Here is a 27403-nt window from a genome sequence, read left to right as displayed (position 1 = left end):
AGTGGTTTTTATAATAGATATATTTAGAATACTACGGAATATAAGCAAAAGTAGACAAATGCAAAAATGTGAAAACAGAAACGAAAAAAAAAGAGCGGTGAGGACCAGTAGTCCCTGATGAGCCGGGCCATTCTTGCAGCTGTGAAGGGAATTTGCACTACGTCTCGACATGAGCGAGACATAGTTGCGTCAAATAAATATGTTTGAAGTTATTCCTCATCGTCGCACGTGTAATTTTCCACCCGTTCGCTCTGCTTTGTGTACAGTAATTAAAAATTACAAGTTCTCAAAGGAAAATAAGTTCTAAAAAAGTATTTAAAAATTACAAAAGTTAGTCAATCTGCTGACCGTCGGCGAAAGCGCCGAATAAAAAGCGGCTCGCGCTAACCTAAAGCATAGCTGTCCACGAAGGAGGTGACACTCTTATAACGTTTTATTCCGAAGAGTAGTGGTATGTTTTTTTTAAAAAAAGAAGGAGAGATTCTCGACCTTTACATTTGCACGATGCATGCGATTATTTTATTAATTATTCATATACAAAATAATACATCAGTTAACTTGAAGGCACCATTTAGACAACACATGTTGCTATTCCTATCTCTTTGATGAAGGTGTGCCAAATATCCGAGTCTAATACCAAATGAACATCGCATCAAATCCTAACAGCTAAAGTCGGATGCCCTAGGCCAGTCACATACCGGGACTGGGTCTCATACCGGACCGTCGCACTCTCAGAGGCTGCTGCCACCATCTTCCACCGGTCTATCTTCAGAGTAGTAACTGACTCATCGACTTTATCTAGCCTGCCATCGACATTATCATAATGCCAGACAACTCCATCATGCTGCATGTATCCGTCCAGCGATGGTGTGCTGCTGATCTGTTTCTTCAGTTGGTAATAAGTTACAGTGAGTATATAGTCACTCACAACCGACGAAAGACATGGGAATCACAGCCGGAGATTTTGGCATTGGATAATATTATTAAAGGGCTGTTTGGTTCTAGGACTAGTATTACCACATTTTGCCACACATTTTTTCCAAACTTGCCTAAAATTAGTTTATCAAAATAAGAGCCACAAGTTGGCAAGGCTAAGGGAATCTTGCCATATTTTTTGTGTCTACGTCATGTGGGATCTAAGTGTGGCTTGCCTAAGGTGTGGCTTAAACTAAACACTCATCTAAGTTAGTCAAACTTGTCTAACCTTAAGTATGGCAATCTTTAGCAAAGTTAGTTACAAATCAAACAGCCCCTAAGTAACCCGGCGAGTAACAATTTTGGCGAAGGACGAAGTACTACCATTGAGCGCGCACTGTTCATCTAGCTAGCTCAGCAGTGTGTTAGGCTGGTCACAATGGGCAAGAACATAAACTAGTAACTTACACACTTCCCTAGACTATGTTACTATCTCCATAGTGGGTAGGAACATTTATGTAATGTCATGCAACGATGTATTTATTAGGTTATAAACTCATTGTTTCTTAGAATGTGTGATGTTCCGGTAACTTAGCTAATTACCACAAGTACCTCTCTCTTCATTAAATATATGCCACATAAGCAAAATTATATTGAAGTGTGTGATGTTACTCCTAAGTTCCTCCTCATTGTGATCAGTCTTCAAGGTTGCAGAGCCCTGTTGGCCAATTAATTTTTCTGTCGAGAGTATTCTGCTGCTGCGAGGCAATGAATACCTCTGTTGACTCGTTACGGTCACTACGAGGATCTCCATCGCTTCGGCGCGGCGCAACTTCGGACCGGGCAGTAAATACGAGCTGAGCGAACACCCAGAAGTATACACTATCGAGGCAGACAGACAGACAGACGACCATGACGTAATCTGAGAGATTTCTCGACCATACACGTACAGTACGTAGCAGTACAAATAAGGTAGTAGGTTCTTTTTAGTTTGCATAGTATATATTTCTATGAAGTCAAAGTATCTCTACTTTGACCAAATTTATAAAAGAAAGCATGAAGATTCATAATGCCGAATTACTACTGTTAGATTCATTATGAAACGTAGTTTCATAATATATATATTTGGTATTGTGGATGTTGATATTAATTAATATAAATTTGGTCAAACTTTGTAAACTTTGACTTGATACAAATTTAATGCGCAGAATAAAAAGGATCGGAGAGAGTATTACTGCTATGGCTTACACCTTCCACTCCGGGGTTAGTGCTTTTCCTCTTCTGAACACGCGAAATAACCAGGCATGTTTTTTTTTACAGAATAACCAGGCATGTTTTAGTAATATACTTCCACAATGTTTTACATTATGAGAGGGAGGGGGTAGTAAAACTATCAACTGGTAGGAGTATGCCCCTTGCAAGAAAACAAAAAAATTGGTAGGAGTTATACTCCAGACGATAGCATGTACAACCTTATCATCGAAGTGCATGTCAATAGGTGGATATAAGCACTATATTAGATACTTAGATTTTTTTTTTTTGCGATAGGACTTACCGCAAAGGTCCTCCATTGTGGCGGTTATACCCTATCGCCATTGATTCCAATTGTAGGAAAAGAATCAAATCTCGAAAAAAAAAATTAAATTAAGGTCAGATCTGACTTAACTTTCACGAAAAGGTCAAAACACCAAATTTGCCCTGCCGCGGCACGACTATTTTCATTCCATCCCCATGTGCAACAAACCAACAAGTTAATGATAGCAATACGTAGACGTGCGTAACTTCCTCTTCTAGAGAGAGAGGGGCGAAAGGGAGCGACTAAAAATACCCCTAGATCCTGCCGGCGAGGCGCGGATTCTTGCCTCCTCTGCTCGCTCCGGCGGCGGGAGGAGGTGGGGATCCCGTTCCTCTGCTTCCGGCGTGTAGATAGGGTAGTGGTAGTTCTTGGTGGCGTCGATTTGGTGAGGGGCTCGTCGCCGTTCTGGGAAAATAAATGGTACCCCAGGGACCTTGGTGTAATTTCCTTTCTTTGTGGGGTGTGTCGTACCACTGCTTTAATTTCAATATACTACTCCCTATATTCCACAATGTAGTGCTTCCTCTATCTCCATGCTTCAACTTTGACCGTAAATTTAACTATCATGACTAATTGTGGCGGGATCAAAAAATTATATCAGTGAATTCGTATTCGAAAAAAGTTTTCAATTATATATATTTTTTTCTCCCGCCGCAGTTGGTCTCGTTGGATTAAATTTATGGTCAAAGTTGAACCTCGAGAAGCGCGGGAGCACTATATTTTGGAATGGAGGAAGTACTCCCTCCGTTCAAAATTACTTGTCTCAGAAATGGATGTATCTACCTTTAAAAAAAAGAAATGGATGTATCTAAACTAAAATACATTTAGATACATCCATTTCTAGGACAAGTAATTCCGAACGGAGAGAGTAGATCGGAGGTCGTAATCGCAAAAAAAACAAGTAGTAGTACAATGGATTAGCGCATGCACAGTATCCGCAGAAGACTCTTGAGCGAAAAGTACAGCGCCGCCTGCTGCACTGTGCACGGCCGCACCGTCGGCTCCTGGGGCTACTGACGCAAGACCAGAAGCCTGTGTTTACCGAGCAAAACACTCTTCCGGTAGTAAAAGAGACACCCAACCCAACTAACCCAGCGCCACCATTACCGACAGCTCACCCGAAAGCAGAAACGCATGAACGAAACAGACGGGCAATGACCAAGTAGAAAGGCCAAGCTTTCCACAAATAGGTATATACAGCTAGCCGGACCAGTGCCGTCGGCTCCGGCCCCTTGCGGCCGTCAGCACGTCTCTCTCTCGCCGTCACAGAAGTCCACTACGGCCGATCGCAGCTACGCGATCGCATCACGACCCGAACAGCAGCGACGGCGGCTCGTTGAGGTCGAACGGGAGGCCGGCAGGCCCGGGCGCCATGCCGAGCTCGAGCGCCGTCGACGGCGGGACGGGGACCGCCGGAGACGCTTCCTGCGGGAGACGGGGCGCCGGCGCGGCCGCAGGAGGCGAGAAGTAGACGAAGTGCCACGGCGAAGGGAAGTTGAGGTCGACGCCGCCGAACGGAACAGGCTGCTGCTGCAGAGGCGGGCGGTGGTGGTGGTGGCCGGGGAAGTTGATCTTGGCCTTGGCGCCGCGGAGGGTTCGCGCGGCGCGGTCGTAGGCGAGGGCGGCCTCCACGGGGGTGTCGAAGGTGCCCAGCCACACCCGCGTCTTCTTCCACGGGTCGCGGATCTCCGCCGCGTACCGCCCCCACGGCCGCTTCCTCACGCCCCTGTAGTGCGCCTCGCCTCCTCCTCCCCCTCCTCCTCCTCCCGCGCCACCTTGGCCATGGCCGCCACCGAGGCTCGCCGCTCCCCGCAGCACCGGATCCATCGGACGGGGAGGCGCACAGTGAGTCTACTCGGCGCGGCAGTGTCTGGTTCGCTCTCTTGGACGACAGGTCCGTCTATCTAACGCAACGCATGTGGAGCGCTACGTGGGGTGGGATTCTTTGGCTGGCGCCGGGTGTACTGGTATTATTATAGACCGGCGCCGCACCGCGTAGAACGGAGGGGCCCGTAGCCGCACCTTGGGTTGGGGTTCGGGGGGTTGGGGTGGGTTGGGGGAGCACGGCACAGCCGCCGCGCGACTTGACGTATCGCCGGGCGGGGCCGCTTCCTCTTTTTCTTACTGCTGCTGCTGGTCGCTGCGCGGTACAGTGCCGTTCCTGGCGCTGTGCACCCACCGCCTCCGTTCCATTTCTCTCTCCGCCTGCTCGCGTGACGACATGCCGACCCAATACGACCGCCCCGCCGCTCGCCTTTCATCGGTCCTAGACGGACGACTCCAGCTCGCCTGGGGCATGCGGCGCCGGACGGTGCAGCGCCCATGTCTGGTGGGGCCGCGATCGTCGGGACCTGCCTGTCAGTGAATCTCGCATGCCTGCGCCATCCTCCTGCCCCGCTTCCCGCCTCGGACCGCCTTGTCGTTTATTCGCCGCGAGGAATAAAAGTGGTATGGTACGATCAGGTTACGATGACCGGTGGGGGCGTGGGCTCGCTGTCCCCATGGACCAGTCAGTCAAATGAGCATGGCCCGGGAGGATACGCGGTGGGTGGCGTCGGGACGTGTCGACGGGCAATTGCTTGCGCGCGGGTTCACGTGCGAGGAGGCGTGTCGTGGGACGGGGGACAGCACGGGCGGGCTGGAACGGGACGCGTGTGGCGCGTCGCCGCTAGCGAAGGCGGCGGGGCCCCGGGCAATAATAAGGTCATCTCCACCGCGCGCGACCCTATCCTGTCCAGCCCCCTCCGTTTGAGGTAAAAAAACAAAAAAGGCGGTCCAGCGCGTGGGAGCAAACGGACTTTTGTCCACTTTCGACCCATCCCCGGCCCAAACTTCCGTCGGTTTTGGGGTGAAACGGACAGCGCGCGGACGGGCGGGACGCGCGCGCTTGTCCTCCCCTGGCCCGCCTGTCGGTGGGAGAAACCAAAAACCCCCCGACGGCCATTTGGCGCCATTTCCCCCAAACCCCCCCCCGTCCCCCCCCCCCCCTCTCTCCCTCGTCCATGGCCGACGCCCCGCCGAGTTCCGGCGGCCTGGCCGTCGACCCGACCGCAAAGGTGAAGAAGAAGGCGCCAAGGAAGCCGCGGTCGGAGTACACGCCGGAGGAGATCGCCAAGTTGGACGCGGAATCGGCGAAGAGGAGGGAACGAAGAGCGGCCGTCAAGATGAATGTCGCCGCGGCCAAGTTCGCCGCCCAGCGCGAGGAGCTGGAGGCCGCGCGGCGCAAGGCCACTGCCGACGCGAAGGAGGACCTCGTCAACAAAGCGCACGCCATCCTCATGCTTGGCATGGGTCGTCCGGCGGGGTTCCATGCAGCGGCCGTCGGCCCGGCGAGCATAGGCTCGTCGGTCGCCCGGCCTACGCACTGCCAGTCGCCGACGTCGCGCGCCGCGCCCATGTCGCCCGGCTTTCCTCCACCCAGGCACGACGGCCAGACCCGTTTCTCGGCGTCACCGGACGTGGGCTTGTTCGCGCCGTCCACACCACGCCCCGCGGCCGTCATCGACCTCAACGTGACGCCTGGGTCCAGCAACGGCGGGCGGCCTTCCGTCGAGATGCAAAGAAAGCAGGCGCGTGCACCGTTCACGGGCACCATGTCGCCCCCCCGCGTGTTGTTTGACGAAATGCCAACCTCAACGCCGACGGTGGACGACCCCTTCTACAACCAGTACATGGAGGACGTGATCTTCCAGGATGGGCATGGCCGTGTCTACGACCCCGATGAGACCCAAAGTCAGGATGGCCGCGCCCAGTACGTGCCCGATGAAGAGGCCGACGACCGTGCTTACTACGACCATGGTGATTCGTGGCATGAAGACGATGACATCTATGTCGAAGGTGAAGATGAAGATGAAGCCAATGATGTTGATATTAGTGGCGCTCCATTGTTCATAGACGAGCTCACCCAAAGAGCGGAAGCACAAAAGAAGCGGAAGAGCATTCGCATCGGTTCATATACACAAGATGAGGACAAGTTGATTTGCCAATGTTGGATGGAGATTAGCCAAGATCCAAGGACCGGCGCGCAACAAAAGGGCATTGTTTTTTGGACGAGAGTCCACAAAACATTCCATGAAAGGAAGATGTTTGAGCCCTACCAAATTACAAGCAACTGTGGCATCGGTTCGATTCAAAAAAGATGGTTGTTCATCCAATAAGAGTGCAACAAGTATTGTGCCGCATTTGAGAGCGTTGAAGCACGGCCCGTGAGTGGTCTCGGCGTTGGAGACATGGTATGCTCTTCTCTTTCTAGCCCTTGCTACGGCCATGAGACTTCGGCCGTGTATATGTTTGCACGTTCACTTGTTGTTGATCATGTGGTGTAGGCATTTCAATCTTTGGAGGAATTCAAGGCCCGGCACAATGACAAGCCATTCACTCTTACGCATTGTTGGACGATCATCAACAATTGCCCTAAGTTCAAGGATCAATACTGTGAACTTCAAAGGAAGAGAGGCAAGAAGACGGCCAAGTTCGCCGGAGGTGGGGATGGCAAGGCGTTGAAGAGGCCGAGGGGCAAGACCAACTCAAAGGTGGACGACATACGTGACGCCTCATCCATGGCCTTGCATGAGACTTTGCATGGTATGATGTCACATAAGGATGTGAGGGACGAGAAGAAGCGGCAAAGCAAGGACGAGCAAATGAAGCAATACCTAGACCTCCAACGATAGAAGCTTGAGATGGAGGAGGCAGCCAAGAAGAGGAAGATAGACATGGAGGAGGCGGCCCGGCAAAGGCAGCTCGACATGGAAGAGGCCGCCCGGCAAAGGTAGCTCGACATCGAGGCCGACAACGTCAAGGCCAGGCAGAGGCAGCTCGACATCGAGGCCACCAATGCCGGCACCAAAGCGAAGGAGGTGGCCCTTGCGATCATGAGCGTGGACTTGTCGAAGATGAGCGACAAGACGAGGGCCTGGTTCGAGGCCAAGTAGAAGGATATGCTCGACGCCGAAGGCCTGAACTAGGTCGTCCGATCGGCGTGGCCATTCTTTTTGGAGGTTGGCATGGGTGCCGCCCGCCCGCTGGGCCGCTGGCAGTGTGCCGGCGAAAAAAAATTCATTTTGGAGGCCGGCTGTGTTGCCAGCCGCTGGCTGTGTTACCGGCGAGGACAACTATTCATTTTGGAGGCTGGTTGTGTTGCCGGCCGCTGGTTGTGTTGCCGGCGATGGTCGTGTAGGCCGCTGGCTTTGTTGCCGGCGTGATGAACTCGGGTCATGAACTGGGGCTTGGCATTTGAAACGTTCCTTTTTTTAAATAGACGCGGACAGGATGGGGCAAAAGGATGCGGCCGCACGCTGGGCGCACGGCCACCGCATCCCAGGACAGGCCCGGACACGATCCCAAATCCCTACCCAAAGGGACAAAAGCCGGACAAAACGGACGTCCGTTTGGGGTCGCGCGGTGGAGTTGGCCTAAAAGAGAGGGAGTGGATGGGTGGTGGGGGAGTACGGCGTTCGGTGCGTGCGGCGGCGTGGGCCTCACGGCTTTGCTTTTAGGCCAACACCAACTGTTGATCCCCCAAACAAACGCCCGATTTATTCGAATTTTTTGGTTTGAAGCGGAAAATCGGACGTCCGTGTTCGGTTTGGCACGTTCACCGGTCGATCCATCCAAGGTGTGACCGCATCGCATTTTGTCTGGCTTGTCATGAAAAAAGGGTCACACACTTAAAATGTAAAAATAAACTTAATTAAACAGTTCTAAAATATTTAATCCGTTTAAACAAAATCCCGACCACACATTAAACTTAACTTAAAACTTCAAAAAATATTTAAAAAACTTGACGCCGCCAACACCGTGGTTGTCCTCGTCGTCGTCCTCGATGAGGTCGATGTACAACGATGGCGGCCAAAGATGGGCAGGTGGCTCATGCGGTCGCTGCATGGCCGGAGGCACCTCCATGACCTCTTTCGTGGCGAGGACGGCGACCACGCCCCGGCATCCACCAACGAGGGCAGTAGGAGATGAACTCCGCCGTGCACGACATCGTGTTCGTCCAAGACCACATGTGTCTCACCTGCCGCGAAGTGTGTCTCGACGGCAGCCTCCTTTTCCTTGACGACGATAGCCTCCTACAGCTTCGGTGGGATGGCGACGTCGCCCGCGGCGAAGAGAGCCATTATCACCTTAGTCCTTGCCACTCGGCCTCGTCGTGGTCGTGGACGGACTCCTCCATAACCCGACGCACGAGCTCCTCCTCCTCGGCGGTCATGGGAGGTGGTGGTGGTGGGGACAGGGACAGTGTCGGGTTGAGCCACGACCGACGAAGTACGACTGCCGCTAGACAAGCTCCCGGGCCGGCTACCCGTTGTGACATCAAAGTTGAAGAGGGAAAAGTAGAGCGTCTACACCAGCGGACAATAAATCTGGGCCCTAAGGCCAACTACAACGCACGACCCCATTTGGTCCAGGCGTGCCCGTTTTGGCCCAAACGGACGGACAACACGGCCCAACGCGTGACCCCTTTCCCATTTTTTGTCCATTTGGCGTCCGGTCCGCCCCATTTCTAGCTCAAAATTGCGTCCGGTTTGCGTCCAAACAGACGACGAAGACGCTCACGCGCGTGTCCGCCTCGGGCCCACGTGGCAGACGCCTACCTACCTCCCACCGTCTGCATTTACGGCGCACGCGCGGTCGGCCCAGCATGTCAGCCTCCCAGCCGAGGGGGCGGTGTCGTTTTTAATGTGGAAGCCATGGACCGGTCAATCCACACTTCCACTCCCGGCGACGTGTGCCTGGACACACCCAATCCCTAGCTCCAGCCGCCTCCTCTCCTCCACCTCGCCATCGGCAGAGTGGGTTGGCGTCGGTGTCAAAACCGGCAGATCTCGGGGTAGGGGGTCCTGAACTGTGCGTCTAGGCTGGATGGTAACAGGAGGCAAGGGACACGAAGTTTTACCCAGGTTTGGGCCCTCTTGATGGAGGTAAAACCCTTCGTCCTGCTTGATTAATATTGATGATATGGGTAGTACAAGAGTAGATCTACCACGAGATCGGAGAGGCTAAACCCTAGAAGCTAGCCTATGGTATGATTGTTGTTCTATATGTTGTCCTATGGACTAAAACCCTCCGATTTATATAGACACCGGAGAGGGTTAGGGTTACACAAAGTCGGTTACAATGGTAGGAGATCTACATATCTCTATCGCCAAGCTTGCCTTCCACGCCAAGGAAAGTCCCTTCCGGACACGAGACGAAGTCTTCAATCTTGTATCTTCATAGTCCAGGAGTCCGGCTGAAGGTATAGTCCGGCCATCCGGACACCCCCTAATCCAGGACTCCCTCAGTAGCCCCTGAACCAGGCTTCAATGACGACGAGTCCGGCGCGCAGATTGTTTTCGGCATTGCAAGGCGGGTTCCTCCTCCAAGTACTTCATAGAAGATTTCGAACACAAAGATAGTGTCCGGCTCTGCAAAATAAATTTCCACATATTGCCATAGAGAGAATAATGTTCACACCAATCTAATCTGCCGACGTATTCCGTAGCATGACAACACCACGACCAAGACTTTATTCAAATCGTTTTATTATCCCACCTCAGCGTGTCATGCGAGGCGGTTTCCTTGGCACGTCTTGTTAAAGCAGAGATCGTGTCCCCTTATTCCGGGATTCTCATCGATACGGGCGTGGGTAACCCAACCGCTTCTAGGACTCCTAGACTATAGGCAAGTCCAAACGGCCGCGGAGAGGACGCTTGATATTCATCCTATTTATAAAGGGGAAAGGCTTTTATTTTTTCCCTCCCGTGCTCAATCGAATCCTTCCCCCACCTCAAGCTCAAACACCCAAAGTTCAGGTCAGGTGCTCCGAACCTTCAATCATGTCCGGATCTAGCCTTCAAGGCCGATGGATGCCTTCCTCCGTCACGGAAGAAGACATCAAAAAGTTGAGGGAGGCTAGATATCTGACCGCCGTGGTTTCGCATCGGCTGCCTGCCCGAGGGCAGGCCGTCCCCTCCCCCGAACCCAACAAGAACGTCGTGTTCGTCTCCCACTTCCTCCGAGGTCTAGGCCTTGCTCTGGATCCTTTTGTCAGGGGTTTGATGTTTTATTACGGGCTAGATTTCCATGATCTAGCTCCGGACTCCTTTCTTCATATCACGACATTTATTGTCGTGTGTGAGGCCTTCCTCCGGGTTACCCCTCACTTTGGCCTGTGGCTCAAGACCTTTGAAGTGAAGCCGAAGATGATCGAGGGGCAACATGCAGCGTGCGGAGGTGCCTCAGTATGCAAGATGACGGGAGCTCCATGGCCCAAAGGTTCCATTCCAGAGGTGTCTGAATTGTGGCAACAGGAGTGGTTCTACATCACGGCTCCTAGAAGTGCCAAGTGGGCGGCCGCCCCTGTTTTCCGCTCGGGCCCTCCACCACAACTGATGTCATGGATTAGCAGAGGTCTGAGCTGGGGTCCAGCCAAGGACGTGCCTATACTGCAAAGCCACATTTGAGATCTCTTCAATGGAGATTTTAGTTTGGTTGCGGTAATACAAGTTATGATGGTTCGTCAAGTCCAGCCTTGCAAACGCCGGACCCTTCGCTTGTGGGAGTTTAATCCCGAGGGACCGCGTGTCATTCAAAATTTCCTCGGCCTGACGCATGAGGAGATGTACAAGTCATTCTTCGGACCTCAGGTAGAGTGTCCAGAAATCACCGAGGACATGGGCCTGAGCAGTAACCGCGCCGCCGGACAGGTAAGGAATCTTCCGGCTGAACATACTATCTCTCATTTGTTACGAAGTTATTTCTGAGAGTTTGCTTTTTGACCAGGACTAGCTAACAAAGGCGAAGTTGATTCGGTGTTCGCCCCCCTCCCTGAGGGTTTGGACAATCCGGTATTGGAAAAGATGCTCCAGGTCGCACCTTGCCCGGAGCCCTTGAAGGAAGATACTGGGGAGGATAATACAGGCGGACGCGGGCCCCCAATGCTGCCCATTCTAACTGAGGGAGCGAGCGTCTCCATGAAGGAAGACGACCGGAGGAGGAAAAGGACTGCGCCCGGGGATTCGGAAGCCGAAGCTTCCAAACGGGAGAAGAAGTCTCCCACAGAGGGTCCTACCTTGGGGGGTGCTTTTGCCGCACAAAGTCCGCGGGGGGATCAATTCTCCAGCGAGTCGTAAGTGACCCGAAATACTTTAATAGTACAGGTATGCCATCTTTTTCTTCTGAGAAAATAACCACCACATATATCTTTGCAGTTCGGGCCTTAGCCCCTCTCAAATGAGCTCGTCTTCGGGGGATCTTCTTCCAGAGATGATGGAGAGCGAAACGCCTCCTCCGGACTCCTCCGCTCCGGAAGCGGGCGACCCCGAAGTGTCGTCGCGGAGGGCCTCTCTGAGTCCAGTGAGGCCAGAAGATAATCCCATTGACCCCCGAAGCTCCCAGTGTCCGGCTCCCGAAGAGAGCAGACAAAAGAGTCCGACACCGTCTGGTGTGCGATCGGATGTTCTGAGGGAGTTGGTGGGGCGAGCGGCCATCTCAGATGAACACCGTATGCTGATGAATACGGTGATGGAGAGAATCTCGTCCGCCGAAAGCGGATTGCATGAAGCTTTTATGAGTCTACTGACAGACTTTGAGGTACGTAAAATAATGTATGGTAGTCCTGCACATGCTAGGTGTGCCCTGTGTAGATAGTAGCCCCTGAGACTCTGGTTGTCATCGGAAACTACGACGAACAGATGATCATATTCCCAGGTAATAACCATACCGCCTCTATGTGCAGGTGATGGAAGCTCCGGTGGCTAGCCGGACTAGCGAGTTTGCCCATTTAAAACGGCAGTTGGATGCGGCAGACGCCGACATCGAGCTTGTTAACAAAAGGCTTGACGAGGCACAGGGTAAGTGTCATTATCTGGTAAACGCCACATAGTAAGAGCAGCATGATGCTAGTATCTTTAATATGTTGTGACTGCAGATGGAGATGCCACTGTTGAAGCCTTGCGGGCAGAACTTGCCCGAGCCAAGGAACAAACGAGGTTTGGTAATGCGGCTGCTTTGAAGGCGGCCGAAGAGTTGAAAGCCGAGAAGGCCACGCATGGCGAGAGCCGAGATAAGATGGCCAAGATGGCCATAGAATTAAAAGCTGCTGCCGACCGTTGCCGGGTTCTTGAAAAGGAAAACCTAGCGAAGGCATCGGACCTTGAGAAGGCTGCTGCGATGAGAAAAGACATCCGCTCTGCTATGAGGGCGAAGAAGGAGGAGCTGCGAGAAGCCGGGGATATTGTAGCTGGGAAATCCTTTATGTTGCGGAGGAAGTTCGAAGATCCACGGTATGCCCCTCTGGATCGGCTATGGAGTTCGGAGGATGTGTATATGGATTTGGCGGCGAGCGCTGCCGATGCGGCCAAGTACTTCCAGGGTCAGACGGACCGTGAAGTGGACCAGCTGTTTTGGACACAATTCCATTCTCCCGAGCGTCCGCTTTCATTGACTGACCAATTAGCCGAATGGGCCGAACTGAATAGGTTGTCTGGACTCGCCATGAGGTCTGTTGTGGATCAGCTATGGCCGGAAAGGCCAAAACCAAACAGCTATTTCAGCTTGGTGCAGCAGTTCCTTGACGTGGTGCCGCACATTAATGCGATGAAGAGATCGGTGTGCATAGAGGGCTCACGGATGGCCTTTGCCCGTGTTAAAGCATACTGGGCGGAGATGGATGCTACCACTGTTGCAGCGCGGGATTCGGCCATAGGCCGAATGGCTGCTGAGCACTACTTTGAAGAAGTTCTTGAGGGTGCTCGTTTGATAGAGACCCAATGCTCAAAAAATATTATGTTTGAGTGATATGTAATCTCATTGTAAGCGAAATTCTTTTATAAATTTTTATAAGGCTATTTTTATACTTTTGCCTGAAAGTAATTGATGCCTCCTGGGCGGCCGTTTATGTATACATGTGTATAACCTGAAAGATTGCAGCCGTCGGCTTCAACCCCCACGCATACAATGCGGAGGTGCTCGCAAAAAACACGTGTTCACACTTAACCCAACGTCTTGGTCCTATTAAGGAGGTGATAGCGGAGCGAGCGAGGCAACCGGACTATAATGCTTTAGCACTTTCACTTAGCCATAGGAGTTTGACAGTGGGGCTACTAGATAGCCCCTGGTGGCTCCGCACTTCTCCCGATTCCGGGGTGCGTACATGCCTGGCCGGAAAATGGCCCTTCGTTAAGGCGGAGGAATTCTAACATTCCAACAGGTCATCGAGTGGTTGACCAGTCTCACGCTATATCATGACAGTCAGTTTTCGGCTTTCTCTACTGAGGTGCTCGTCCGGATGAACCAGGGCACAATCGCAGTAGTTCTCCTGGTGCTACCTTAGCCGGTAAAGCGGAACGTAAGGCACCAAAACACAGGAGCCGGGCAAACCCAACATTTGTTCTGGTGGAAATTTCTTTTCTTCCCCAGTGTCTTGCTTGGGAGGCTCGTCCTCGTCTTCACTTGGTGTATCCTCCCCCTTGTGTACGGCGTTGAGCTTGCCGGACTGCTTGAAGACCCAACATTCTATGTGGGTATGATTAGCAGGTTTACCAGGGGTACTATGGATCTGACATACTTGGTCCAGAATTTTGTTGAGGCTGGACAGTTCATCCCTGGTGCCTTTAGAGGGCGGCTTTTGCTGACCTGGCCGAGAGCTTTTAAATCCGGCGTTTACTGCCGTGCCCTTCATGCTGTCTTCTTTATTCTGGCATTTGTTATTGCTGTTGCGCCGTGATTTCCCGTTTCCATCTCTAACTTCAGATGTACTGGGGTCGCTAGTGCTGCATCTGGCTAGCCAGCTGTCCTCACCCGCGCAAAAGCGGGTCATGAGGCGTGTTAATGTGGCCATCGTTCTCGGCTTATTTTGGCCGAGGTGTCTGGCGAGCCATTCGTCACGGACGCTATGCTTAAAAGCTGCCAAGGCTTCGGCATCCGGACAGTCGACAATCTGGTTCTTTTTAGTAAGAAACCTGTTCCAAAGCTTTCAGGCTGACTCTCTGGGCTATTGAGTTATATGACTCAAATCGTCCGCATCCAGAGGTCGGACATAAGTCCCTTGAAAATTTGCCCGAAAGGCATCTTCGAGCTCTTCCCAACTTCCAATGGAGCTTTCGGGGAGGCCTTTAAGCCAATGACGAGCTGGCCCTTTGAGCTTGAGGGGTAAGTACTTGATGGCGTGGAGATCATCTCCTTGAGCCATATGGATATGAAGGATGTAGTCTTCAATCCAGACCCCAGGGTCTGTTGTTCCGTCGTATGTCTCTATGTTTATGGGTTTGAATCCCTCTGGAAATTCATGGTCCAGCACCTCATCGGTGAAACATAGGGGGTGTGCGGCACCCCTGTAGCTGGGTGTACCGCGTTGTTCGGATGTTTGTTGTGTTGCATTGTATGCTGGGGCGCGCTTGCGTGGTCCATAGATGGATCTTGTTGCGCCGTCCTTTGGGTGTGAGCCCTCGCATGGGTCGCGTGTTGTATTGTGAGTGGCATTGTATGCCGCTCTGTGTTGGTAGAGGGGTCGTCTATCCGGCCAGGTGGCTGCTTTGATATTTGGTTGTGGGGGGTCTGAGGCCTCCTCATCGAATTCAGGTAGCAGCTTCCGCTTTGGGTAGCTCTTGGAGGGGCGATTGTCGCCGTACCTCGCTGCTGTGTTGAGTATTTTACTCCATCTGATTTGGAGTGTGTCTTGCGCAGCCTTGAGCCTTTGCTTCTGCTTTTTAAGACTCCTCGCGGCGGCAACAAGCCTTTTACGGGCATTCTGCTGCTCCGGGTGCCTGTCCGGCGTTATGTCGTCCGGACTATTATCCTTGATAGAATTTGTTTGTTCAGTTTGATTATCCGGATTGCCGTTGTCCGATAGCGGTTCGCCCTGCTCCAGCGCTGGGTCTGTGTGATCGTTATTTCTGTCGAGGCGGGATTTGGGGCGGCGCTTGCATCGCCGCTTTGACTGCTTCTCGAGGGAACAAGCCTTCTGTGTGTCCTTCCGCTCCTCGTCGTCATCTTTTAGTGCGTCCACCATGTATACGTCATATGATGAGGTGGGCGTCCAGCGCCCTGTGGGCGGTGGTTCTTCTTCGCCTCCCGCATCGTCGTCCATACCGTCGATGTTTTCAGAGTCGAAGTCGAGCATGTCGGTTAAATTGTTGACTACAAAGTGGGTGGGCATCGAATTTCTTCATCTTCCGCATCCCAATCCTGCTGGCCATGATCCGGGCAGGGCTCTCTTGACAAAGAGAGATACTTTAGTGATTTCATAATATCGCCGAAGGACGAGTGCTGAAAGATGTCCGCGGTGGTAAACTCCATGATCGGCGCCCAATCGGATTCGATCGGCAGGGGCGCGGAAGGTTCAGAGTCCGGGGAGGAGTCCGGCTCCTTGGAGTCACGAGTCTCGCGGAGTGCGGGGCTGGTGTTCGGCTCGATCGTCATTGGGATCGCAGCCCCTGAGGCGGCGTCCAACCACCCATCCTCGATCGGCGCAGTTGGCTCCGAATTAAGGGTCGAAGCCGATGCGGGTGCGACCTCCAGGGCACTGTTCGGCGGCAGAGCTAGATCATGCCCGTCGTGACAGTGCGGCGCGCTCGGCAGTGGCTCGACTCCATCGAAGATCAAGTCCCCGCGGATGTCAGCCATGTAGTTTAAACTTCCAAACCTGACCTGATGGCCAGGGGCGTAGCTTTCGATCTGCTCCAGATGGCCAAGCAAATTAGCCCGCAGTGCAAAGCCGCCGAAGACAGAGATCTGTCCGGGGAGACAAGTTTCACCCTGGACCGCATCACTATCGATGATAGTAGGAGCCATCAAGCCTGACGGCGACGACACAGAGGAACTCTCAATGAAAGCACCAATGTCGGTGTCAAAACCGGCGGATCTCGGGTAGGGGGTCCCGAACTGTGCGTCTAGGCTGGATGGTAACAGGAGGCAAGGGACACAAAGTTTTACCCAGGTTCGGGCCCTCTTGATGGAGGTAAAACCCTACGTCCTGCTTGATTAATATTAATGATATGGGTAGTACAAGAGTAGATCTACCACGAGATCAGAGAGGCTAAACCCTAGAAGCTAGCCTATGGTATGATTGTTGTTCTATATGTTGTCCTACGGACTAAAACCCTCCAGTTTTTATAGACACCAGAGAGGGTTAGGGTTACACAAAGTCGGTTACAATGGTAGGAGATCTACATATCTGTATCGCCAAGCTTGCCTTCCACGCCAAGGAAAGTCCCTTCCGGACACGGGACGAAGTCTTCAATCTTGTATCTTCATAGTCCAGGAGTCCGGCTGAAGGTATAGTCCGGCCATCCAGACACCCCCTAATCCAGGACTCCCTCAGTTGGCATTGGATCCCCGGACGCAATGGGGAGCACGACCACGAGGTCGGGTTGTCCTCCGGCCGCCGCAGCCATTCCACCCCTCCACTGTTCACCATCGCCCCGTTGGCGGCCTATCCTCGCAACCGGATGTATGTGAAGGTTGAAATTTGCAAGAGGTACTTGAAGACCGGGACACCGCTACCGTGGAGCGATGTCCACCTCCCGAACCACTGACATTTGTCTGCCGACCGTGTGCCCAACCTGCCGGTCCCGGTCGGCGGCCGAGCCCACCAAGACGAGATCTAGCGCCGCCGCATCCGCCTGTCCCCGCCCTCATTGACGGCGCCAGGTACGCCATGGACTCCCCTTTGTGGCACACTTCGTTCTGCGATGAGCACGACCTACGGTAGTAGTCCTACTTCGCTACTCATGGTCCGAGCGTGCCACGGGCGAGCCAGCCGCGTGGCCGTGCGCAGATCCGCGGGTTCACCCCGGTGCCTTCCCCCATGCCGTCCCCGCCACCACCTCCTCCAATGAATGTTGAGGAGGAGGAGGAGCTCGTGTGGCAGGTCCTGGAGGAGTCGGTCCACGACCATGATGAGGCCAGTGCCAGGGGCTTGAGGTGATGATGGGCCTATTGATACGTCTCCAACGTATCTATAATTTTTATACTGTTCCATGCTATTATATTATCTGTTTTGGATGTTTTGTATGCATGAATATGCTATTTTATATAATTTTTGGGACTAACCTATTAACCTAGAGCCCAATGCCAGTTTTATGTTTTTTTCCTTGTTTTAGAGTTTCGCGGAAAAGGATTACCAAACGGAATAAAACTCTCGCGATGATTTTTCTTGGACCAGAAGATATCCAGAGGACTTGGAGTGCAAGTCAGAGAAGCAGGTGGCCACGAGGATGGAGGGCGCGCCCAGGGCGTAGGGCGCGCCCCCACCCTTGTGGGCTCCTCGTGACTCCACCGACCTATTTCTTCTGCCTATTGATAAGTCCATTTTGCATCATGTTTTCTTACTATTATTTATAATGTTTTTATCCATAATAATGCCTTTTGGAGTAATGATACGTCTCCAACGTATCTATAATTTTTGATTGTTCCATGCTATTATATTATCTGTTTTGGATGTTTAATGGGATTTAATATGCACTTTTATATTATTTTTGGGACTAACCTATTAACCGAAGGCCCAGTGCAAATTGCAGTTTTTTTTGCCTATTTCAATGTTTCACAGAAAAGTAATATCAAACGGAATCCAAACAGAATCCAAACGGAATGAAACCTTCGCGAGGATCTTTTTTTGGAACAAACGCAATCTAGAAGACTTGGAGTGGAGGTCAAGAAAGCAACGAGGCGGCCACGAGGTAGGGCGGCACGCCCCCCACCCTCGTGGACCCCTCGTAGCTCCACCGACCTACTTCCTTCGCCTATATATACTTTTATACCCTGAAAACATACAGGAGAGCCACAAAACACCTTTTCCACTGCCGCAACCTTCTGTACCCGTGAGATCCCATCTGGGGACCTTTTCCGGTGATCTGCCGGAGGGGGATTCGATCACAGGGGGGTTCTATATCAACACCATAGCCTCTCCGATGATGTGTGAGTAGTTTACCACAGACCTTCAGGTCCATAGTTATTAGCTAGATGGCTTCTTCTCTCGCTTTGGTTCTCAATACAAAGTTCTCCTTGATGTTCTTGGAGATCTATTCGATGTAATATTCTTTTGTGGTGTGTTTGCCGAGATCCGATGAATTGTGGGTTTATGATCAAGATTATCTATGAACAATATTTGATTCTTCTTTGGATTCTTTTATGCATGATTTGATATCTTTGGAAGTATTTTCGAATTATCAGTTTGGTTTGGCCTACTAGATTGATCTTTCTTGCTATGGGAGAAGTGCTTAGCTTTGGGTTCAATCTTGCGGTGCTTGATCCCAGTGACAGAAAGGGAACCGACACGTATTGTATTGTTGCCATCGAGGATAAAAAGATGGGGTTTATATCATATTGCTTGAGTTTATCCCTCTACATCATGTCATCTTGCCTAATGCATTACTTTGTTCTTATGAACTTAATACTCTAGATGCATGCTAGATAGCGGTAGATGTGTGGAGTAATAGTAGTAGATGCAGAATCGTTCCGGTCTACTTGACACGGACATGATGCCTATGTTTATGATCATGCCTAGATATTCTGATAACTATGCATTTTTCTATCAATTTCTCGTCAGTAATTTGTTCACCCACCGTAATATATGCTATCTTGAGAGAAGCCACTAGTGAAACCAATGGCCCCCGGGTCTACTTTACATCATATTAATTTCCAATCTACAATTCTAGTTTACTGTTTATTTTGCAATCTTTACTTTCCAATCTATACAAAAATACTAAAAATATTTATCTTATTATCTTTATCGGATCGCACTTTTGCAAGTGGTCGTGAAGGGATTGACAACCCCTTTATCGCGTTGGTTGCAAGGTTCTTATTTGTTTGTGCGGGTACTAGGCGATTTGCGTGTAGTCTCCTACTAGATTGATACCTTGGTTCTCAAAACTGAGGGAAATACTTACGCTACTTTGCTGCATCACCCTTTCATCTTCAAGGGAAAACCAACGCATGCTCAAGAGGTAGCAATCAGGATTTTTGGAGTTACATAAGTATTCAAAACCTACAAATTACTAAATATTGTTCTATTTTTGTCAGATTCTGTTTTTCATGTGTTGTTTCCTTATTTTGATGAATCTATGGCTAGTATCGGGGGGTATGAACCATAGAGAAGTTGGAATATAGTAGGTTTAACACCAATATAAATTAAGAATGAGTTCATTACAGTACCTTAAAGTGGTGGTTTGTTTTCTTATACTAACGGAGCTCATGAGATTTTCTGTTGAGTTTTGTGTTGTGAAGTTTTCAAGTTTTTGGGTAAAGATTTGATGGATTTTGGAACAAGGAGTGGCAAGAGCCTAAGCTTGGGGATGCCAAGGCACCCCAAGGTAAAATTAAAGGACAACCAAAAGCCTAAGCTTGGGGATGCCCCGGAAGGCATCCCCTCTTTCGTCTTCATCTATCGGTAACTTTACTTGAGGCTATATTTTTATTCACCACATGATATGTGTTTTGCTTGGAGCGTCTTGTATGATTTGAGTCTTTGCTTTTTAGTTTACCACAATCATCCTTTTTGTACACACCTTTTGGAGAGACACACATGAATAAGAATTTATTTGAATACTCTATGTGCTTCACTTATATCTTTTGAGCTAGATAAATTTTGCTCTAGTGCTTCACTTATATATTTTTGGAGCACAGTGGTGGTTTTATTTTATAGAAATTATAGATCTCTCATGCTTCACTTATATTATTTTGAGAGTCTTTTAGAACAACATGGTGATTTGCTTTGGTAAATAAATTAGTCCTAATATGATAGGCATCCAAGATGGGTATAATAAAAACTTTCATATAAAGTGCATTGAATACTATGTGAAGTTTGATACTTGATGATTGTTTTGTGATATGAAGATGGTGATATTAGAGTCATGCTAGTTGAGTAGTTGTGAATTTGAGAGATACTTGTGTTAAAGTTTGTGATTACCGTAGCATGCACGTATGGTGAATCGTTATGTGATGAAGTCGGAGCATGATTTATTTTTTGGTTGTCTTCCTTATGAGTGGCGGTCGGGGACGAGCGATGGTCTCTTCCAAACAATCTATCCCCCTAGGAGCATGCGCGTAATACTTCGTTTTGATAACTAATAGATTTTTGCAATAAGTATGTGATTTCTTTATGACTAATGTTGAGTCCATGGATTATACGCACTCTAACCCTTCCACCTTTGCTAGCCTCTCTAGTACTGCGCAACTTTTGCCGGTACCATAAACCCACCATTTACCTTCCTCAAAACAGCCACCATACCTACCTATTATGGCATTTCCATAGCCATTCCGAGATATATTTCCATGCAATTTTCCACTGTTTTGTTTATTATGACACGCTTTATCATTGTCATATTGCTTTGCATGATCATGTAGTTGACATCCTATTTGTGGCAAAGCCACTGTTCATAATTTTTCATACATGTCACTCTTGATTCATTGCACATCCTGGTACACCGCCGGAGGCATTCACATAGAGTCATATTTTGTTCTAAGTATCGAGTTGTAATTCTTGAGTTGTAAGTAAATAAAAGTGTGATGATCATCATTATTAGAGCATTGTCCCAGTGAGGAAAGGATGATGGAGACTATGATTCCCCCACAAGTCGGGATGAGACTCCGGACGAAAAATAAAGAAAGAAAAAAAGAGGCCATAAAAAGAAAAGAGAAAAGTCCCAAATAAACAATGAGAGAAAAAGAGGGAAGGGGCAATGCTACTATCCTTTTTCCACACTTGTGCTTCAAACTAGCACCATGATCTTCATGATAGAGAGTCTCTTATGTTGTCACTTTCATATACTAGTGGGAATTTTTCATTATATAACTTGGCTTGTATATTCCAATGATGGGCTTCCTCAAAATGCCCTAGATCTTCATGAGCAAGCAAGTTGGATGCTCACCCACTTAGTTTCTTTTGTTGAGCTTTCATATACTTATAGCTCTAGTGCACCGGTTGCATGGCAATCCCTACTCACTGACATTAATGTCTATTGATGGACATCTCCTTAGCCCGTTGATACGCCTAGTTGATGTGAGACTATCTTCTCCTTTTTGTCTTCTCCACAACCACCATTCTATTCCATCTATAGTGCTATATCCATGGCTCACGCTCATGTATTGCATGAAGATTGAAAAAGTTTGAGAACATCAAAAGTATGAAACAATTGCTTGGCTTGTCATCGGGCTTGTGCATGATTTAATTATTTTGTGTGATGAGGATAGAGCATAGCCAGACCATATGATTTTGTAGGGATAGCTTTCTTTGGCCATGTTATTTTGAGAAGACACAATTGCTTGGTTAGTATGATTGAAGTATTATTGTTTTTATGTCAATATTAAACTTTTGTCTTGAATCTTTCGGGTCTGAATATTCATGCCATAATAAAGAAGATTACATTGAAAATTATGTTAGGTAGCACTCCACATCAAAAATTCTGTTTTTTTATTTACCTACTCGAGGACGAGCAGGAATTAAGCTTGGGGATGCTTGATACGTCTCCAACGTATCTATAATTTTTGATTGTTCCATGCTATTATCTTATCTATTTTGGATGTTTAATGGGCTTTAATATGCACTTTTATATTATTTTTGGGACTAACCTATTAACCAAAGGCCCACTAATGTCTACTACACAACCTTCTTCTTGTAGACGTTGTTGGGTCTCCAAGTGCAGAGGTTTGTATGACAGTAGCAAATTTCCCTCAAGTGGATGACCTAAGGTTTATCAATCCGTAGGAGGCGTAGGATGAAGATGGTCTCTCTCAAGCAACCCTGCAACCAAATAACAAAGAGTCTCTTGTGTCCCCAACACACCCAATACAATGGTAAATTGTATAGGTGCACTAGTTCGGCGAAGAGATGGTGATACTAGTGGTATATGGATAGTAGATAAAGGATTTTGTAATCTGAAAATATAAAAATAGCAAGGTAACTAATGATAGAAGTGAGCACAAACGGTATTGCAATGCATTAAAACAAGGCCTAGGGTTCATACTTTCACTAGTGCAAGTCCTCTCAACAATAATAACATAATTGAATCATATAACTATCCCTCAACATGCAACAAAGAGTCACTCCAAAGTCACTAATAGCAGAGAACAAACGAAGAGATTATGGTAGGGTACAAAACCACCTCAAAGTTATCCTTTCTAATCGATCTATTCAAGAGTCCGTAGTAAAATAACACGAAGCTATTCTTTCCGTTCAATCTATCCTAGAGTTCGTACTAGAATAACACCTTAAGACACAAATCAACCAAAACCCTAATGTCACCTAGATACTCGAATGTCACCTCAAGTATCCGTGGGTATGATTATACGATATGCATCACACAATCTCAGATTCATCTTATTCAAACCAACACAAAGTACTGCAAAGAGTGCCCCAAAGTTTCTATCGGAGAGTCAAGACGAAAACGTGTGCCAACCCCTATGCATAGGTTCATGGGCGGAACCCGCAAGTTTATCACCAAAACATACATCAAGTGGATCAATAAAATACCCCATTGTCACCACGGGTATCCCACGCAAGATATACATCAAGTGTTCTCAAATCCTTAAAGACTCAATCCGATAAGATAACTTCAAAGGGAAAACTCAATCCATTACAAGAGAGTAGAGGGGGAGAAACATCATAAGATCCAACTATAATAGCAAAGCTCGCGATACATCAATATCGTACCACCTCAAGAACACGAGAGAGAGAGAGATATCAAACACATAGCTACTGGTACATACCCTCTGCCCCGAGGGTGAACTACTCCCTCCTCGTCATGGAGAGCGCCGAGAAGATGAAGATGGCCACCGGAGAGGGATTCCCCCTCCGGCAGGGTGCGGAACGGGTCTAGATTGGTTTCCGGTGGCTACGGAGGCTTCTAGCGGCGGAACTCCCGATCTATTGTGCTCCACGAAGTTTTTAGGGTATATGGTTATATATGGGAGGAAGAAGTATGTCAGTGGACCTCCGGGCTGTCCACGAGGCAGGGGCGCGCCCCCACCCTCATGGGCAGCCCGGGACTCTCCTGGTCCAACTCCAATACTCTGTGGGTTTCTTCTGGTCCAAAACTAAGTTCCGTGAGGTTTCAGGTCAATTGGACTCCGTTTGATTTTCCTTTTCTGCGATACTCTAAAACAAGGAAAAAACAGAAACTGGCACTGGGCTCTAGGTTAATAGGTTAGTCCCAAAAATCATATAAAATAGCATATAAATGCATATAAAACATCCAAGGTTGATAATATAATAGCATGGAACAATAAAAAATTAAAGATACGTTGGAGACGTATCAGCATCCCCAAGCTTAATTCCTGCTCGTCCTCGAGTAGGTAAATGATAAAAACTGAATTTTTGATGTGGAATGCTTCCTAACATATTTATCCATGTAGTTCTCTTTATTGTGGCAAGAATATTCAAATCCAAAAGATTCAAGACAAAAGTTTAATATTGACATAAAATAATAATACTTCAAGCATACTAACCAAGTAATCATGTCTTCTCAAAATAACATGGCCATAGAAAGCTATCCCTACAAAATCATATAGTCTGGCTATGCTTTATCTTCACCACACAAAATATTTAAATCATGCACAACCCCGATGACAAGCCAAGCAATTGTTTCATACTTTTGATGTTCTCAAACTTTTTCAATCTTCACGCAATACATGAGCGTGAGCCATGGACATAGCACTATAGGTGGAATAGAATGGTGGTTGTGGAGAAGACAAAAAGGAGAAGATAGTCTCACATCAACTAGGCGTATCAACGGGCTATGGAGATGCCCATCAATAGATATCAATGTGAGTGAGTAGGGATTGCCATGCAATGGATGCACTAGAGCTATAAATGTATGAAAGCTCAAAAAGAAACTAAGTGGGTGTGCATCCAACTCGCTTGCTCACGAAGACCTAGGGCATTTTGAGGAAGACCATCATTGGAATATACAAGCCAAGTTCTATAATGTAAAATTCCCACTAGTATATGAAAGTGACAACATAGGAGACTCTCTATCATGAAGATCATGGTGCTAATTTGAAGCACAAGTCTGGTAAAAGGATAGTAGCATTGCCCCTTCTCTATTTTTCTCTCATTTTTATTTTCTTATTTGGGCCTTTTCTCTTTTTTTATGGCCTCTTTTTTTCGTCCAGTCTCATCCTGACTTGTGGGGGAATCATAGTCTCCATCATCCTTTCCTCACTTGGGACAATGCTCTAAAAATGATGATCATCACACTTTTATTTACTTACAACTCAAGAATTACAACTCGATTCTTAGAACAAGATATGACTCTATATGAATGCCTCCGGTGGTGTACCGGGATGTGCAATGAATCAAGAGTGACATGTATGACAGAATTATGAACGGTGACTTTGCCACAAATACAATGTCAACTACATGATCATGCATAGCAATATGACAATGATGAAGCGTGTCATAATAACGGAATGGTGGAAAGTTGCATGGCAATATATCTCGGAATGGCTATGGAAATGCCATAATAGGTAGGTATGGTGGATGTTTTGAGGAAGGTATATGGTGGGTTTATGGTACCGGCGAAAGTTGCGCGGTACTAGAGAGGCTAGCAATGATGGAAGGGTGAGAGTGTGTATAATCCATGGACTCAACATTAGTCATAAAGAACTCACATACTTATTGCAAAAAATCTATTAGTTATCAAAACAAAGTACTATGCACATGCTCCTAGGGGGATATATTGGCAGGAAAAGACCATCGCTCGTCCCCGACCGCCACTCATAAGGAAGACAATCAATAAATAAAGAATGCTCTGACTTCATCACATAACAGTTCACCATACGTGCATGCTACGGGAATCACAAACTTCAACACAAGTATTTCTCAAATTCACAACTACTCAACTAGCATGACTCTAATATCACCATCTACATATCTCAAAACAATTATCAAGTATCAAACTTCTCTTAGTATTCAATGCACTCTATATGAAAGTTTTTATTATACCCCTCTTGGATGCCCATCATATTAGGACTAAATTCATAACCAAAGCAAACTACCATGATGTTTAAAGAATCTTAAAATAATATATGTGAAGCATGAGATTTCATCTATTTCTTCAAAATAAAACCACCGCCGTGCTCTAAAAGGATATAAGTGAAGCACTAGAGCAACAACAAACTACTCCGAAAGATATAAGTGAAGATCAATGAGTAGTCAAATGATTATGCAACTATGTGAAGACTCTCTAACATTTAAGAATTTCAGATCTTGGTATTTTATTCAAACAGCAATCAAAACTAAATAAAATAAAATTACGTTCCAAGCAAAACACATATCATGTGGTAAATAAAAATATAGCTCCAAGTAAAGTTATAGATGAATGAAGACGAAAGAGGGGATGCCTTCCAGGGCATCCCCAAGCTTAGGCTTTTGGTTGTCGTTGAATATTAACTTGGGGTGCCTTGGGAATCCCCAAGCTTAGGATATTGCCACTCCTTATTCCATAGTCCATCGAAGCTTTACCCAAAACTTGAAAACTTCACAACACAAACATTAACAGAAAACTCATGAGCTCCGTTAGCGAAAGAAAACAAAACACCACTTCAAGTTACTGTAATGAACTCATTCTTTATTTATATTGGTGTTAAACCTACTGTATTCCAACTTCTCTATGGTTTATAAACTATTTTACTAGCCATAGATTCATCAAAATAAGCAAACAACACACGAAAAACATAATCTGTCAAAAACAGAACGGTGTGTAGTAATCTGTAGCTAACGCAAACTTATGGAACCCCAAAAATTCTAAAATAAATTGCTTGACGTGAGGAATTTATCTAGTAATCATATGAAAAAATAATTAGCTAAATAGCACTCTCCAATAAAAAATGGCAGCAAATCTCGTGAGCGCTAAAGTTTCTGTTTTTTACAGCATGATCGCAAAGACTTTCCCCAAGTCTTCCCAAAGGTTCTACTTGGCACAAAAACTAATTAAAACATAAAAACTCGATAATAGAAGAGGCTAGATAAATTATTTATTACTAAACAGGAGCAAAAATCAAGGAACAAAAATAAAGTTGGGTTGCCTCCCAACAAGCGCTATCGTTAAACGCTCCTAGCTAGGCATGATGATTTCAACGATGCTCACATAAAAGATAAGAATTGTAACATAAAGAGAGCATAAATGAAGAATATTACTAGAACATTTAAGTCTAACCCACTTCCTATGCATAGGTATTTTGTGAGCAAACAACTTATGGGAACAATAATCAACTAGCATAGGAAGGTAAAGCAAGTAAAACTTCAAGATTTTAAGTACATAGAGAGGAAACTTGATATTATTGGAATTCTTACAAGCATATATTCCTCCCTCATAATAATTTTCAGTAGCATAACGAATGAATTCAACAATATAACTATCACATAAAGCACTCTTTTCATGATGCACAAGCATAGAATTTTTATTACTTTCCACATAAGCAAATTTCTTCTTATCAATAGTAGTGGGAGCAAACTCAACGAAATAACTATCATGTGAGGCATAATCCAATTGAAAATTAAAATCATGATGAAAAGTTTCGTGGATATCATTATTCTTTATAGCATACAAGTCATCACAATAATCATCAGAGATAGCAACTTTGTTCTCATAATCAATTGGAACCTCTTCCGAAATAGTGGATTCATCACTAAATAAAGTCATGACCTCTCCAAATCCACTTTCATAAATATAATCATCATAAATAGGAGGCATGCTTTCATCATAATAAATTTTCTCATCAAGACTTGGGGGACAAAAAATATCATCTTCATCAAACATAGCTTCCCCAAGCTTGTGGTTTTGCATATCATTAGCATCATGGATATTCAAAGAATTCATACTAACAACATTGCAATCATGCTCATCATTCAAATATTTAGTGCCAAATATTTTAATGCATTCTTCTTCTAACACTTTGGCACAATTTTCCTTTCCATCATACTCAAGA

The 27403-nt window shown here is 47.5% G+C and overlaps 1 protein-coding gene across 1 annotated transcript; it reads right to left on the bottom strand.

The window, feature by feature from the left end:
* Nucleotides 1-3628: 3628 nt before the first annotated feature.
* LOC125548722 (ethylene-responsive transcription factor 12-like) lies at nt 3629-4456 on the bottom strand. The gene has a single exon (XM_048712271.1). It carries the CDS (start codon nt 4316-4318, stop codon nt 3797-3799), a length of 522 nt encoding a protein of 173 aa, XP_048568228.1. The 5' UTR covers nt 4319-4456; the 3' UTR covers nt 3629-3796.
* Nucleotides 4457-27403: the final 22947 nt, after the last annotated feature.

This window comes from Triticum urartu, chromosome 3 (genome assembly GCF_003073215.2).
Source record: "Triticum urartu cultivar G1812 chromosome 3, Tu2.1, whole genome shotgun sequence".
NCBI lineage: Eukaryota > Viridiplantae > Streptophyta > Magnoliopsida > Poales > Poaceae > Triticum > Triticum urartu.
The sequence above is the reverse complement of the archived record's forward strand: the minus strand, read 5'-3'. Positions and strand labels throughout refer to the sequence as shown.

Coding starts and splice junctions, on each gene's coding strand:
- LOC125548722 (XM_048712271.1), bottom strand. CDS start 4,318: ATGGATCCGGTGCTGCGGGGAGCGGCGAGCCTCGGTGGCGGCCATGGC.